Source organism: Astatotilapia calliptera, chromosome 10 (genome assembly GCF_900246225.1).
Source record: "Astatotilapia calliptera chromosome 10, fAstCal1.2, whole genome shotgun sequence".
Lineage (NCBI taxonomy): Eukaryota > Metazoa > Chordata > Actinopteri > Cichliformes > Cichlidae > Astatotilapia > Astatotilapia calliptera.
Window position 1 is genome coordinate 12057914 of NC_039311.1, and position 16661 is coordinate 12074574.

General features: G+C 42.6%; 2 protein-coding genes across 4 annotated transcripts in view; one reads left to right on the plus strand and one right to left on the minus strand.

Moving 5' to 3' along the window:
- Positions 1-104: 104 nt before the first annotated feature.
- Positions 105-6928, minus strand: LOC113030189 (SLAIN motif-containing protein-like). Of its 3 annotated transcripts, none has more exons than XM_026181367.1 (9): positions 6872-6928; positions 6504-6539; positions 4468-4922; positions 4076-4212; positions 3855-3974; positions 2651-2740; positions 2319-2561; positions 1779-1919; positions 105-1655 (listed from the first exon to the last, which is right to left on the minus strand). In XM_026181367.1, the coding sequence occupies exons 2-9, from the start codon at positions 6531-6533 to the stop codon at positions 1387-1389; spliced, it is 1485 nt and encodes a 494-aa protein (XP_026037152.1). In that variant the 5' UTR covers positions 6534-6539; positions 6872-6928; the 3' UTR covers positions 105-1386. The 3 variants fall into 3 exon arrangements, with proteins under 3 accessions (XP_026037152.1, XP_026037151.1, XP_026037153.1); XM_026181366.1 differs by lacking the exon at positions 6872-6928 and adding an exon at positions 6733-6843; XM_026181368.1 differs by lacking the exon at positions 6872-6928 and having other exon boundaries at positions 1779-1916; positions 6504-6604.
- A 39-nt stretch (positions 6929-6967) lies between these two features.
- slc6a7 (solute carrier family 6 member 7) overlaps positions 6968-16661 on the plus strand; it is a 10359-nt gene continuing 665 nt past the window's right edge. The window contains exons 1-14 of the mRNA XM_026181365.1: positions 6968-7247; positions 8747-8972; positions 9456-9587; positions 10258-10462; positions 13061-13199; positions 13308-13442; positions 13538-13641; positions 13739-13863; positions 13958-14070; positions 14167-14304; positions 14399-14498; positions 14746-14864; positions 16030-16203; positions 16305-16661. The exon at positions 16305-16661 is cut by the window's right edge and continues 665 nt beyond it. Of these exons, the coding sequence (XP_026037150.1) occupies positions 7179-7247; positions 8747-8972; positions 9456-9587; positions 10258-10462; positions 13061-13199; positions 13308-13442; positions 13538-13641; positions 13739-13863; positions 13958-14070; positions 14167-14304; positions 14399-14498; positions 14746-14864; positions 16030-16203; positions 16305-16475 (1950 nt within the window). The 5' untranslated portion in view covers positions 6968-7178 and the 3' untranslated portion in view covers positions 16476-16661. The remainder of the gene's footprint in view (positions 7248-8746; positions 8973-9455; positions 9588-10257; positions 10463-13060; positions 13200-13307; positions 13443-13537; positions 13642-13738; positions 13864-13957; positions 14071-14166; positions 14305-14398; positions 14499-14745; positions 14865-16029; positions 16204-16304) is intronic.

Here is a 16661-nt window from a genome sequence, read left to right on the forward strand (position 1 = left end):
TCAACTTCCCTTTTGATATGTTAATATTTAACTCGTGTTAATATTTGTCCAATCCACTAGTCATTTATCATCAAACATAAAGTAAAAGCGATGGAAAGTAATCATTGAGGTGGAATATGACAGGACTTTAATGACTGTGGTTACAGTTGGAAAATTGTTGTAGATATTTTGACACACCAACAAAAAACAATTATAAATAAAACAAGCGCAAGCTGATCAAATAATTACACTTCTGTATGCATTTCATTTTACTCAACTATGTGGTGTTCTTATAGTGCCTGACGTTTAGTGACACACTGGAGCTGCTGTTAAGTGAATTCACGAACAAGGTCATAAACACAGTGAACAGCAGAGGGTACTCCAGCACACACTGAATGTCAGGTTTCATTATCTCAGCTACTATAACGCACTCATTTATTTACTATTACCATGATAAGCATCTGCACAGTGGCTTTTGTCTCCTATTTTAATTGAAAATGAGACATCATTAATAAAAAGAAAGGTCAATGTAAAGTCCACTGGGCCCGAGCTGACATATAGGAACATAAAATGGAGAAATACACCATCCCCTACAAACTCAAAGATAACTCCATGGCAAGTGCACAAGCTAGTGTTTGGGTAAGGATTCGGGTTACTCTGAAAAATCTAGGAGAAATATGTCAATTGGGTTAAAATAAATCATGCTCAGCGATACAAAAACATTAGCAAACAAAGGTGGCCTCTGAAGTAGTGAAGCTGCACCAACCCACATCTCTGTTTCCTGGAAACGCTTTGTTTGTGATGTCAGATTGTTTAACAACTCCAACTACTACGTAAAGGATACCCGTTTAGTGTTTCGTACTTGACGATGACAGACGGCACACTTCCTGTTGCAACAGCTCTGCAGAGAGCTGCTCATTCAGCTCATCGACCACACTGATGTCTATATTCATACTTGTAATCTATGCATGGTAGTTTGTGTACATGAGCTGTAGCATGCTTGCAAAGCCACTGATAATACAACCTACTGGCTCTACTGTCAGTATTTCTAAGATGTCTCATATGGGTGAATTTATAGGATATCAGTGCTCCTTACTTTTCTACATTCCTGTGACTTTAACACAAAACTTAAAAACCACATGATTTAGAGCACTGTGGTTGTGTCTGCCTGCCATTTACCAAGAATCTCTTACTGAGAAAGATGAACTAGATCTTTGCACATGTAACTGAAAAAGCATATGTTTGCCCGGAGCAGCATACCACAAAGGATTCTAATATAGGCCCAAATTCTTTCACAATCTAAATGTATTCATGAGATTGCAGAGGCTTATCAGCCACAGAAGTAAATAATTACATTGCATCACATAATTATTATTTTATCCCAGGTAAACCCACAGGGTAAATCTTTTATCTCTGAACAGGCAAATTTCTGCCCCAAGCTACAGTGGTTAGCCTCTCAGGTGAGGTAAAAACACGTCTGTGGACAGACAAGCATCCTTTAGCAGACTGAGGAATCCGGCAGGGGCTGAGCGAGTGAGACCTGTTCATCTTCTTCACGGCCGCTGTCCGGACTGATGAGCTTTTCATCGACTGCAACAAGCTGCCAGAGTTCAATGAAGCTGGGGAAAATGATGGCAACCAGCAACTTAAGCCCTCCCCCTTGGCAGATGACAGATCTGGGAAAGAATGAATGAATTAAAAAATAAGAAAATGGCTCACATGTAGTCATTAAGATGCAGAGTTTCATATTTTGCACATATTTTCTGGTTAAGAAATAAAAACAAATAACTGATCTAAACCTGATGGAAGGTAAGCGGTTTGGTCAGCAGGTTGGCAGTCGTCGATGTCTAAACTTCGGCTGTTCCTAACAGCCTGGAGGGAGCGGAGGCTGGTACGCAGGGGCGACCTCGTCCTGCCTGGTGATGCTGCTGCTGCTGCTGCTGCAAAAAACACACTGAGCTCACACCGAGGTAGTATAACCTCTAGCATCTGCTGATGTTTTGGAGCTATTTTACAAAAAAAGTTTCTCAAATGAAATGTGGAAAATGCACGACATGTACCATAAGAGAAAATCAAAAATAGGAGTTCTGCCTTGTGTTTTACTCCTTCTTGTTATGTATTTTATATCTTGTTTGTACCTCACTGTCAACCTATATAAAGCTGTCTGATGAACAGAAAGCTCTCAGCTTCAAAAACTGTTGAGACCATGTCACAAAGAAATAAAAAGAAAGAAGATCCTATCAGTCGTCTACAGTGAGTAAATCTCACTGTAATCCTTTCATAGCACAAGAAAATCAATCACTTACACTGACAGTATAAACATGCCTGACTTTGTGTACCTTGGTTCTGGGCGCGTTTAAGCAGCTTGAATTGGGTGACTTGTTGATGAAGTCTGGATGGTCTGGGACTGTGGCAGCACTCCTTAACTGCTGATATGGAAGAAGTTTCGGATTTATTTCCTGGAGTTGAGTAAGCAGTGTTTTCACCAGTGGTGTTAAACGAGGGTGGAAGCATCAATGGAGCCTCAGGGTTTCTCCTCTGTGAAGCAGTGGAAGGCATGGAGATAAAGTCCTGCCTCAAACCTGAAAAATATGTACATGTTATTGACTCTCAATCAAACCTTTAATAAGTAGCATGCTATATCACTACAAATATTTTTTTCTATACTCACTGGCTTCCTGCAGTTGAGCCATGATGCGGACATCTTGTAGCCTGTAGCTCTTTGTTACGACATCGAGGGAGATGCTTGGCTCACTGTGACCTGTGATTAATAAATTCATAAATTGAAGACATGCACTTCAGTCTCTCAGAGGAATACCTTTTTTTTTGTTTCTACTTTTCTGTGTGCACAATATCCTCAGGAAATCAGGAAGTGTGGCTGTAATTACTGTACGTCATATATTGCATATACTGCTGAATTTTTGCAGCTTGTCAAATATACCCGAGTCACACTTGAGGAAGTTGTGCCTTGTCTTATCTCAATTATAACAACCACACCCCCAAAAGATACCCAAACAACCAAACTGCGATGAGGAATAGATAGAAAATGACCATAAAGTCTTACAGAGCAATATCAAAGCATAGACCCAATATGCAATACAAACAAACCACAAATTATATATGCATGCTGTCTATTTGCTTTATGTCTTTGTGTCTTAATCCTCTGACAGATTTTTAAGCTTCATCATTTTTTTTTCCACCAGCATATTCATCGCTTTAAGTCAGTTAACTCTGAGCTGACATAAACACACATCTGCATGTGAATATCCAGAATCTGCAGCAGGGAAGGGGACAATATTTTGTCAACTGGAAGCTTCCCACTTTCTGTTTGTAGTTCATTCGTAGTCCGAGTGCTACTGACCAATCACAGTTGAGTAGGTAAGGCTACAGGCAAGTCAACAGTCCCCGTGGAGACCAAAAGAGGGATCACATTTCAACAAAATGCAATCTTTTGAACAATCTGCAACTAACTGCACATTTATCATCTGATGACAAGCATTTTGTTTATTAGCTTTATTTAAAAAAAAAAAATCTATCTTCACTGATGACCAGGACAGAAGAAAAAAATCCACAGTTGTCCCAAGAAGGTAAGTCGGCAGACTAGCTGATGGGTTACTAGGTTGTGTTTGTGCTTTTTTGTGCATGACCTGACACTGACACAACACAAGGCTGCACATGAAACAGACAGTTAGTTAACGAACTAAAACAACTGACATAAATTAAAGCTAACTTTATCCAAAGCTTATAAAAAAACTACATCATGTGTAGCTGTGCTGGAGTGTAAAGGTCATCTGTGTGTGTAGAAAAGAATGTAAGATAATGACTCAGGTTTCATGGTTGAAGTTCAGAGTATAACTTTTTAAAAAAGATATTACCTGAACTGTCAGATGTATTTGCTGCTGCACTGGCAGAGGTTTTATTCACAGAGGAGCCCACAGGGACCCTGGCAGCATGATAGGAAACTGCAGGACGTTTGTGGAGCTCACGTCTTGATCCTGACAATACAAAAAGTGAATGCCATTAAAGGAATCCTCTTTTATATCAAGGATATTTGTAAGATAATGAGTGTGTGAGTGAGTCTGTAGCGCTTGCTTGCCTTGATCCAGCATTTTTATCAGTGCACGGCATGCAGCTTCCATCTCAGGGCTGGGATTATCAAGAACATGTCGACACCATTTAAAAGCAGATTCCTTTTTCTCCACAGACGAATGCTTCCTTGGAGACTCGTATAGCCTGTGAGGAATAAGACGTTACGACTATGTAAAGAAGAGATCTGTTCAGAAGAGCTTTTAATACTGAAGAGTGCTCAGATTGAACTGTCCTGAGAAGCAGCCACCTCAAAGTCTTTAACGTCTCTTTAGAAGTGCACAAATTCAGGTTCATGTCTCTGTCATAACTCAGACTAGAAACAAGCTAAATAAAATGAAATACTTCTACATCACAAGCTGCACTGTCAGAGAATATCACTGTACATCTGATGGCATTTACCAGCTCTCCTCATCCTGCTCTTCATCCGCTATGTCAAGGATTTCCACCAGGTCCAAAGCAGTCTCTTCTTCCTGCAACTCTTCACTGTCCCAAGAGTGTTTTTCACAGCTATAATTGTGCAACATCCTGCTGGTGGCACAGTAAGGCAAGGGTGGATTGCACCCAGATTTCAAACTGTCCAGTCTTATTCTAGCATCCATAGCAAAAGACCCACTGCTACAGCTTTTCACTCTTGCCGGTTCAATATCGGCCCAGGTGTTGCAGTATGCATCTGATTTACCCTGCGGCCACAAACAGCTGCTTTTCAGATCACTAAAGAGAAAGTGGTGGTTCACACTTGTAGGTGGTAAATAGTATTGGCTCCAATCGCTCATCGTATGGTCCTGGAGTTCCATTTTCTGTGTGAAATCTTCAAATCTGCGTCTTTGAGCTCTCGTCCACTCTCGTCCACCAGGCTAAAGGTTGGTTTAAACACAACTCTTTTTAAAAATTGTTCTACACATACAGCAACTGTAGCTTGACTTTACCTTCTGCTGACCCAGATTTATTGAGTGGAGCTGTTAAGTATAGACACGCAACAGATTGGATGGATTTAGGAAAGCATCACGAGCTTATGTGGATTAGAATCCACGAGTTGGCATTCAGGATCACACCATCAAGACTTACATGTGCGGGCAAAAAGATGCTGCAACTATTTCTGTGATTTCTCAGATGAGCGCAACACTACTTCACAGGAAAGATGTCCTCTCTGTGTGGTCATTACAGCTGTATATACTGTGCTGTTGCTACTGCTGAATGTTTGCAGTTAACAGCTGATCAAATGTACCTGAGGCACGGTAGAGAAAGTTGTGTTGAAAAGGGTGGTCAGATGCTCTCTTTTGTGCAGACAGATTAATAAGAAGGTTTGGGGTTTCCCTTACAACCATGTGAAGATCAATAACTCTCACTTACACTTGTGCATTTTTATGCAGTATGTTTGCAGAAGGCTAAGCCTTTTAGGAACATAAACCAACATCTAACTTTTTTTTTAAAAAGAAGCAATAATGCAAATTTAGTAGCTCCACAACATCTGCCCTATAATAAATTTAACTAATGATCCTAGTATTTAAATAAAAAAAGACAAGAAAACAAAAGAATTATAAACCTGATTAAAGTGGAAAATCATATTGAGTCCATTCCAAATTATTTTTTTTAGAGTATCTTCAGTATACAGTCAATCACATACAGAAAGGTTCAAATTCTCTTATCATTGTTCGGTGTGATTAGGTGTGACATAAGTAGGCTATGTGAACAGTACAGGTGGGGCACATAAGCTCGTTTGTTGAGAAATAGTTCCAGCATGTTACGCCCCTGTGATTACAACTTGTTGATTCAACTTTTACAGTTTTACACTCAACTTTGGGGAGCAAGCCAGTAAAGAAGTTTCCTTACTATATGTCCTTATAGTTTCTAAAATTCAATTCAATCAATTTTACAAAGCATTTTTGTTGATAAGTGTCCCAGTCCAGTATATTCTCCTAAATTACCCATTTGGGTACAGTTATTTATTCTCGACAATATCACAACCCATGTGTGGCACATAGGTGAAGATTACTTATGGAGTTTAGCATTAATTACATGTTAAATCAGACCAGTTGAGCAAGACTAAACCATAGTCACATAGACCCCCACACCACACAATAAGTATCATATCAACCTCTTGAAACCAACTCCTGCTGTTGGTCTGGTTCTTTGGGTTCATTAGCCTGCACTGGTAATAAAAACAGCCCTACTCCTGATGGCAGCTCAATATCACAGACATGTCAACTCTGAAAATCTATTAGATTAAAAACACAACACACATATGGTTTCTAATCAGTAATTTAAATAAGGGTTAGGGGTATAAATATGTGCCCTGCTTGTTGGATTAACTGAGCAAAAGAACCTGGTAGCTCGTAAAAAAAACCCCAAAACCCTGTATATTGCAGAAACTTACATACAGATAAATAAAAACTTAGTAGATATAACGTAACCTTGTGTTAGCATCTCTCACTTACCGGTAACTGTGTGTGGCAGGAGGCTTTCATGTGCTGCTACTCTTAGCAAGAAAGAGACATTTATGAAAATTGGACAAAATAAACTTTTTTTTTGTGCCACACTAAAGAAAAATAAATGTTTTAACTGATGTATTTAAGGACCAGAATCATGTTTGTGTGCAGCTAATACTATGTAAGCGAGCCTTATGTTGATTCATTGATTTCAAAGTAGGTTTTTTTTTAAGTATACATCTTTAACTTGGTCTCTGTTGGTGGGCTGCAGGTGCACACAGAGGTGAGGTCAGCCTTTGATGGTATCTGTCAGACAGGCTCAGGGCGTACACTGCAGAAAACTCAAATTAATGTAAAGGACATGTAAAACAAAGCACCGAAACACTAGCATAGCTATCGATACTCCTCCAGTTGCCGCCCAAAGGTACAGGAGAAGGAGGTGTCTTCCTCCTGGATAAAGCTGCACCTGCGCCCTGCCTCCTGTCTCCTCGTCACCTCACCGCCCACCGGTTTGTTTCCTGCTCGTCACTCAGTTGTTGTGTCTGAGCTACAGCGCTTATTTTTCAACTTCAGCCACCACATCATGGAGTCCTAAAAAAACGCTTTCCCCTGTGAAATGCGGAGTGACGAGTGACAAACCGGACAGCGAAGGGCCACCTCTGTCGGGAGGGAGAGTGGGGGAAAATGCAGGACACAACCGGCAAAGCAGCCTCCGGGAACCCGGCTGGAGACAGCGGCGCAACCGCAGAGCAGGTAGGAGCAATGCAACTTTGTTATTCTGGCTTTCACCGCATCATACAGGACTCTGTGCAGGTGTAAGACACACGCCAGCGTCCTGATGTAACTCCAGAAGCCCATTACGACTTTACGAGCAGTTCAATGTCACCAACGGGCGCTTTCAGTTGTCTGAAAGATACCGTGTTCAGATGAGGCGGTCCAACCTGTCCGCCTGCATTGCTCTCAGGCTTTTCCTCTTCGTCTGCAGCAGATAAAGCCCTTGCCTCGGTTCAGTTGTTCAGCAGTTGTGTTTACCTTAACTTTTCCCCGCTGTGTACATCCCACATGCACAATGAGTACTCAGCTAGAAAGACTGGTTCAATAGTGGAGCAAATGTGTAGAAACGGGAAATAAAACGATTCGTTTCCCTCTGAGGTGTGGCTGTGGTATATTAAGTGACTGTGTGGGTTTTTGGGGGTTATAATTGAAAATGATTGCTGCTACTTGTTATTCTAAGCCCCCACTCTTTAAATCTCAATGGGACAACTTATAAAATATATCTGGATTTTAATCGTCGAAGAATAGTAATCACCACAAGAAACAAGAGTAACTGTAACCTTAAAGAAGTTTTGTTTTGTTTTTTGACCAACAGATTTTACCATGTGCATCAGATTGTCCACATCATATCTGTTTGATGAAGTGTGTAAAAGCCAGTCATACAAAATATCTCAGACATGCTACATTATGGGCTCAAAAGTTGTAATGTTGTTTAATTCAAACGAAAAAATACAAATACAAAATAAAAAAAAATACAAAAAACTGCTTGATGGTGTCAATAAATGTTTTTAAGTACAAAAAGGAGTAGATGGAAGTTTAACACTTATCAAGACCTACTTCCCTTATGTAAAAGGAACAATTTTTTTTTTTTTATAATACTAGCTAAACTTTAATCCTCAGTAGCTATAGAAACGTGCACATAATGATGTTAAATGACAATGGTAATATCCAGATAACAGCGTGAGAACTCAACTGAGCAACTTCTTTTACAGAAGCAAGTCATCCTCATGTTCATGCAGTTTGTTTGTTTGTTTTTACGTAATAATACATTGGCGTTCAATGTGTTTAAAAATGGGGGGGGGGGGGGGGAACGTGAACTATATAACAATGCTTAAAGCAGAAGCCCTGTTGTTATCTTCATCAGACTTCCTCCCTGTGTGTGCAGACATCAAAACCAGTTCCTCCTTTGTTTAGAGGTAGATGGTGCGCAGGAAGGAAGAGGAACAGGAAGCAATAGATCAGTGGACGGTTTTAAGGAGATAGAAAAGTTAAACCACACGCTAAGTGTGTGTACCTGTTCTTGGTTTTTGTACTCGACTGTGTAATCCACAAACTGCAAACAAACCTTGTCAGACAAAAGCAAACAGAACAGTCAGTCACAGTCAGTTCCTCATATGTATTTACATCAGAGTTACCATGTATTTCCCGTCTCATTTCAACATCCTAACAATGTAATTTGTTGTTGTTGTTGTTTTTAGAATAAAGTACATATGAATGGAAATGCAGTCACACAAAATGGTTTCAACCCGCCAAGTATACCTACACCACAGCCACAGTCTGAATGCCAACTACCTACTCCAACACCGATTGTCCAGAGGGAGCAGTGGGGTGGAAAGTATGAGTTCCTGCTCTCCTGCATTGGATACTGCGTGGGACTGGGAAACGTGTGGAGGTTCCCCTACCTTTGTTACCGCAATGGGGGAGGTGAGTGGTCCATAGTCAAATGCTTGTCGTGTGTGTGTGTGTGTGTGTGTGTGTCATTGTTTGTAACACTCATTTGTGCATGAGGCACTCTTTGCCCTGCCCTTGGGTGTGTGCTTCTCATCATGCTGATTTATTTGGCACACTTTTTCCAGAGCACACCATGACACCCTCTGGAAAGACTGAGGAGAGTGGGAACTACAACACAAAGCATTCACTAATCCTCTAAGTAGGGACAATGTTTTTCCTCGATTACACGCCAGAAATGGGGTTTACTTTTTGATCCCAGCCTTAAGTAATACACATCTCCTTTTGAAAAGCGTACATGTTGCAGCTTCTTTGACAGTAAAGTCAGATAGATTATGTCTATATTGCATTTTTATAAGTTAGCCTGCTGCTACAGGCTGCCTGCATCCACAAACCAAGTCGTTTTTATTGAGTCGTCTCCCTCCCTTCATTAAAGAGGCCTGTTTCTAATCTTCACAGGTGTCTTTCTCATCCCCTATTTCATCATGCTTATTGTTACGGGTGTTCCGCTCTTCCTCATGGAGCTGAGTTTAGGCCAGTATGGAGCAGCCGGCCCGATCACTGTGTGGAAATGCTGCCCTCTGCTCAAAGGTAATGACCTCCTATTGCAGGATTTTTTTTGTAAGTAATTACAGAAAGCAGAAGCAAATCGGTGGAAAGACTTTGGAAACTTTAGCATGGTGTCTGCATGGTGATTTCATACTGGGGGTACTTTATTCCAGTTAGTTAGAACAAAATATTTGACCACAGTTATGCAGCATTTCTGTTTGAATTTGAAGGATTTGTGTGGGCAGAATCTCCGATTGACGTCAAAATGCCAGCGTCACCAGTCAGACCAGACATTATAGTTCATGCAAATAGCTGCTGAGTGACTCAAAACAAATTGCTGCCTCACTTCTTATGGCTTACCTTAAAATGCCTGGCTTCTCAGAAACTAATTTTAACCCTGTAAGAAATGTCTTACCTGTGCTAGGGAGTGGTCATGCCAGCAGGCTTATTTAAGAGAAAGGTGAGATGGAGTTCCTCATAAAAGGAAAAAGGAAGTGAACGTTTTTATATTAGCAAGAATAACACTGGCTGTCAGCAATGGTGCGATCAAGGGTGATAAACTCTGCAGTGATTGTTTAATGTCACTATTATTTCTTTTTGCCAGTTTAAGCACCATTTTCTGAAACTAATGTATTACATACAGTTTGCCTTATACAGTAGAACATTTGCTTTTGTCTGAGGTACTCATGTCCCTCTCTGTGTTTTTACACAGGGATTGGGATTGGGATGCTGTGTGTGTCCACACTGGTGTGTCTCTACTATAACGTTATTATAGCGTGGACATTTTACTACCTGGGCAGCTCATTCCAGAGCCCTCTGCCCTGGTCCTGTGAGGCCCTCGCCAATGCAGCTATCTGTAACAACACTGCCAATAACTCCACTGGTAAAGTCCTCACCCCGACAGAAATCTTCTGGAAGTAAGTGCTTTATTTGGATGGTCATTTTACATAAATGAATAAATCAGTGTTGTTTTTAAGGTTGTACATTATATGAAATGTTTTACTAAAAGAAAAAAGTAATGCCATCCAGCCCCTCTCCAGGAGACTGGTTCCAGAGCCCAAGCCATGTGTAGAGGTGAGCCCGACTATATCTAGCCGGTACCTCTCAACCTCACGCACTAACTCAGGCTCCTTCCCCACCAGAGAGGTGACATTCCATGTCCCTATTGCAAGTCTTGGCAGCCGGGGGTCAGTCCGCCAGGGCCTCCGCTCCTGGCCGCCACCCGGCACACAATGCACCCGACCCCTATGGCGCCTCCTGCGGGTGGTGGGCCTGCGGGAGGATGGGCCCATGTCTCCTCTTCGGGCTGTGCCCAGCCGGGCCCCATGGACTAAGGCCCGGCCACCAGACGCTCGCCCTCGGGCACCCTCCCCGGGCCTGGCTCCAGGGCGGGGCCCCGGTAACCCTATCCCGGGCAGGGTAAACTGTTCCCTCGGTGTCCTTTTCATAAGGGTCTTATGAATCGCTCTTTGTCTGGTCCCTCACCCAGGGCCAATTTGCCATGGGAGACCCTACCAGGGGGCAAAAGCCCCCAGACAACATAGCCCGTGGGATCCCTGTGACACACAAACCCCTCCACCACGATAAGGTAGCGATTCAAGGAGGGGGCATGCCCACTCCGGGTCGGGGATGAGTTCCTGCCTCAAGTGGAGGAGTTCAAGTATCTCGGGGTCTTGTTCGCGAGTGATGGGAGAAGGGAGCCGGAGATCGACAGACGGATTGGGGCTGCAGCTGCAGTAATGCAGACGCTGCACCGGTCCGTCGTGGTGAAGAGGGAGCTGAGTGTAAAAGCGAAGCTCTCAATTTACCGGTCGATCTACGTCCCTACCCTCACCTATGGCCACGAGCTGTGGGTAGTGACCGAAAGAACGAGATCGCGGATACAAGCGGCAGAAATGAGCTTCCTCCGAAGGGTGGCTGGCCTCTCCCTTAGAGATAGGGTGAGAAGTTCGGCCATCCGGGAGGGGCTCAGAGTAGAGCAGCTGCTGCTCCACATCGAAAGGAGCCAGCTGAGGTGGTTCGGGCATCTGACAAGGATGCCCCCTGGGCGCCTCCTGGGTGAGGTGTTCCAGGCATGTCCCACCGGGAGGAGGCCCCGGGGCAGACCCAGGACACGCTGGAGAGATTATATCTCTCGGCTGGCCTGGGAATGCCTTGGTATTCCCCCGGATAAGCTGGAGGAGGTGGCTGGGCCTCTTTGCTTAGGCTGCTGCCCCCGCGACCCGGCCCCGGACAAAGCGGATGAAGATGGATGGAAAAAAGTAATGCATAGCAAGGGTTTAATTTGCAAAATATTTTTTTAAACTTATATACAAATTGCATCAAAACAAAGTGACAAGAATTGTTCTCATTCAAGTCTACTCAATTTAAATTTCTCATACAATTATTTAGGTAATTATAAACCTTGCTGAAGTACTTGCTCAAAATGACTCGACACTTGATCCCTGTCAACTGTTTTTTAGTACTTCACAGCAACACAGTGTTATTACAGAATACATAAGAGTTTCAGTACAGAGCAGTTGTCTGTACAGATAACCACAGCAGTCCGTGGGACACGGTGAATGAATCCCAGAGGCTTTGCACATCATCATTACAAAAAGCACTGTGCTCATGATTTATCCTTTTAGTCAAAATGCATAATATCACAAGAGCTTTCTTTCATTTTAAGGTGTATAGCCTTATGGGTGGTAATGCAGTCAGTATTTTATTACACTTTACTGCATGCAGGGGGGCCAGAGCTTTTCTGAGCTGTCAAAGAGTGAGGAGATGAGGTGCAGCCTGGACAGGTTGCTAGTCTGTCACAGGGCCAACACAGACGGACAGACAATCATTCATACTCTCCTGTGGGCAATTCAATCCCCAGTTAACCTACCCCCACTAACTGCATGTCTATAGACTATGGCAGAAAGCTGGAGTACCTTGAGAGAGCCCACGCCAACATGGAGAGACCATTCAAACTCCACACAGAAAGGCCCTAGCCATCGTACTATGCCTTTAGTCAAATTCAATTTGGTTCAATTTTATTTAAGTGAATTCAAAAAATAAAAGAAATCTGAATATTACAGGCATTGTAGTAGACAAAGAGTGCCACAGAAACTGAATTTCACTTCTCTTACTCCCTTGTAGGACATATGGAATGTTTTAGCGTCCAGGACGATGTCATCATAGAAATCCAGACCAACAGCTGTGCCTTGTTTATATAGTTAATGTCTAATAGGTGCTTGTTTGCATAGTTGCCTCACAGCAAAAATGTTTAAATCCAGCATGGAGCTTTTCTGTGTAGAGTCGACATGTTCTCCTCAACTTCCTCCTACAGTTAGGCTAATTAGTGATTCTAAATTACCCATAAGTGCAAACGCCTGTCTCTCTCTGTTAGCCCTGTGACAGCCCTGTGTATCCTGCCTCTTTCTGATAGCTGGGATAGGCTCCACCCCCCACACAACTCTGAATTGGATAAGTGGGAGAAAACAGATGCGTAATATGTGTGGTCATATTTGTGCTATTTCATCTTGTAGTGAGCAAGTCCTGGGTGTAGTAGGCAGTAAGGGCCTTCACGATCCAGGCCCTGTGCGGTGGCCCCTGGCCCTGTGTCTACTCGCAGCGTGGATCATCATCTTCCTGTGCATGCTCAAGGGCATCCGCAGTTCTGGCAAGGTGACGCAACACAATGTTCTTATTGTCAGCACAGCTACAAACTCTTGCGTGGCCTCTGCTCGAATATCTTGCTGGCCTCATGTGTGTCCTTGCTGTCTTTGCTTTCAGGTGGTTTATGTGACGGCTACCTTCCCGTACTTTGTGCTCATTGTTTTGATCATCAGAGGGGCCACACTGGAGGGCTCTCTCCAGGGCGTCGCCTTCTACCTCACACCAGACTGGAGCCGCTTGGCTAACGCACAGGTAGATTTGATGGGACAGTGGTAGTTGGTGAACACAGTGTATTGATGCTGCTTTAAAATAACTGTGTGTGTGTGTGTGTGTGTGTTGTGTTGCAGGTTTGGAATGACGCAGCCTCACAGATCTTCTACTCATTAGGTATTGGTGTCGGAGGGCTGCTCTCTATGGCCTCATACAATAAGTTTGACAACAATGTCATCCGGTGAGTTTGGGCTCTGTTCTTTTGTTTTGTCATTTGTTTACTTGTTTTTCATGGCTCTGGTAATCATGGTTTGATTTTTGTGTTTGTTTGTTTTCAGGGACACTATAGTTATCACCACAGGAAACTGTTGCACCAGCTTCTTTGCTGGATTTGCTATATTCTCAGTCCTGGGTCACATGGCATACAGGAAGGGCGTTCCTGTGGGAGAAGTGGCAGATACTGGTAGTTTACCTATTTGGCTTCTATAACACAGACAGCAACAATTAATTATTTACATCAGGCTTTTTGAAATGCAATTTTTTCTGTTTACCTTCAGGTCCTGGGTTAGCCTTTGTTGCTTACCCAGAAGCCCTTGCACTGCTGCCAGGCTCGGTGTTCTGGTCAATTATGTTCTTCCTCATGCTCTTTATGCTGGGAGTTGATACCCTGGTAAGGCTGCACTCTATACAAAGATAGCAGCATAAATATAGGTCTAACATACGGATACCACCTATTAATGTTTTACACCTTCTTAATGCTTCACAGTTTGGAAACATGGAGGGCATCACTACGGCCGTGTTGGATGAGTTTCCTCACCTCCGTGGAAACCCACTGCAAAAGTCCTTATTCTTGGGTGCTTTGTGTTTTTTCTTTTACCTGATGGGCCTCCTGTTAGTCACTAATGTGAGTATGTTTGTTTTCAACGAGGAGTCTGACGTGTCTGCATGCTTCATATGATCAGAAAGAGTCATATTTCCCATGCTGTCTGTCTATACAGGGAGGAATTTACTGGTTCACTCTCATTGATTCCTTCAGCACTAGTTTCGGCCTCATCATCATCACCCTCTTCATGTGCATTGGCATCTCCTTCTTCTATGGTATCTCATCTCACAGCCCTCATATTCACAATAAACTCCTTTAACCATGTCACTCCTTTTTTGATCATTTCAGTGACTGACTTGCTGTATGGCAAGTTTGTTTGTTTTCCTGCATTTTATTTTTTGAATAGAACATTGATCATATTTTTTTACATTCTGTTTTCTTGGTTGAATGATGAGTATTTTTTTTAATGATCTTCCTTGTATTTGAATGTTTGTTTGTTTTTTCTAATTTGTTTTTTATTAGGCGTCAACCAGTTTTGTCAAGACATTTTGGATATGATTCGCCACTGCCCTCCCTGGTGTGGCAAAGTGCTGATTTACTTCAAAGCATGCTGGGTTTTCTGCACTCCGTTTCTTCTACTGGTGAGTTTACACTTGAACTGATATCGATATTGGTTGTTAGTAGATAACAACAGCACTGGTGACGGCTAACAAATGTTTGTGAAAATATCTCTCTAATAAATCGAAGAATCTTTGCATGCAGGTCTCAGTGTGCCTGGCTGTTTCTTGCTTTTCTTTGCATCCCTTCACCCAAAAGTTCAGACTTAGCAGGACTATTGTGAGATGTCTGATCAAATGCAGTGTTGAGGTTGTTGTTTTCTGCTAGCTTTCACAGCTCTAGCACAACTTTCTGTCTCCCGTTCACCACAGGATCCATATGTTTGATTTGGCACAGATTTTATGGCACATGCCCTTCCTCACCCCACCTTTCCATTTACCCAGTCTAGGGACCAACACTTGGAGTACACTAGCTTTTAAGCCCATGAGGTGTGGTTTGTGACTCCTCTTGGTCTTTAAGTGGGAATCTCTGTGCATAAGGTGAATGTGTCCTACATGAGGCATTTAGAGAAAGTCTGTAAATTGTAGCCACAGTAAATAACCCTTGTTGTGCACAACCTAATAGACAACGTACAAGTTTTGATATTCTTTTTAATTACATTTTTTTAATTTATTTTTTTTAAGGTGGCTGACTTCAAGTCCAGAAGCTATAAAGCTGCTTTATCTTAAATGTTTTACATTCTGTGACCTAAATTATCTTATTCTGTTTCCATTATTGTTTATCTGGCACAGCTATTATGGGATGAATAAGTAAAAAAAAAACCCACTTCTGGTAGCTGTGGTGATACTGCTAACTATAGCACACATTATATGCTTGTTGATTTGTATCATTTTAAAACCAAATGCTGCTGCTTCTAAAGCATGAACTTGGCATACAGCGGGTAAATCTATTAGCATCTGCATTCAAGTGTACCAGTGAACCTTTAGTAAAAGCGCGAAAGAGAGTTCATAGTGTCCTATTAAATGACTGAAGGGTTTGACTCAGAAACTAACAAAGGAACTAAAATGACGTCACTCATTTGAAAGCGTCAGCTGCCCACTGTGCTGACATCTTTGGGGCAGGTAAATAATTGAAGAGGAGAAACTGGAATTCGATCTGCAGTTTTTCTGTGCCAGCCCTCCTCTCTGCTTCTTTTTGTGTTGAGATGAAATGATCCTCTGCTCACTCTGTACTTTTCCCGTTGCATAGTTCATCCTGACATACATCTTCATTGAGATGTACAGAACGTCACTCCGCTACGGCGACTATGTGTATCCACTGTGGGGTAAAGCCTTAGGTGTGTGCATGGGGGCCACCTGCTGTTTACAGATCCTCATCTGGGCTATCGTCGCCATCACCAAAGAAACTGGAACACTGAAAGAAGTCAGTATCACCACTCATTAACGTACACTACTGTCACAGTAGCAGTCTTAAGTGGGTTTGTGATTATCTCTGGCTTTCTCTCTCTCTCTTTGTTTTGACAGCGTTTCCAGAAATCAATCCGACCACTAAATTCCTGGAGGCAAAATACCCTGAACAGCACCGTGACAGCAGAGGAGCACGTAGAGCCTGAGCAAGTGGATGCCCCGTACACAGTCACGCTCACCGACATGGACATTACTGCGATGACGTGGGACATGGGAAGCCAGGCATAAGTGAACAGAGCATTTGTGATTACACCATGATGAGCAGACTTTGCTCTAAACAGATGGAGGAATTTACTATTTTGTTACTGGCTGAGGTTCAGCTCTGGAGGCTATGCTCGCTCACACTGTGTCCTGTGTCAGGGCAGTATCGAATGCCTGCTATATTTATACTATTATGTACATAAATATAGATTT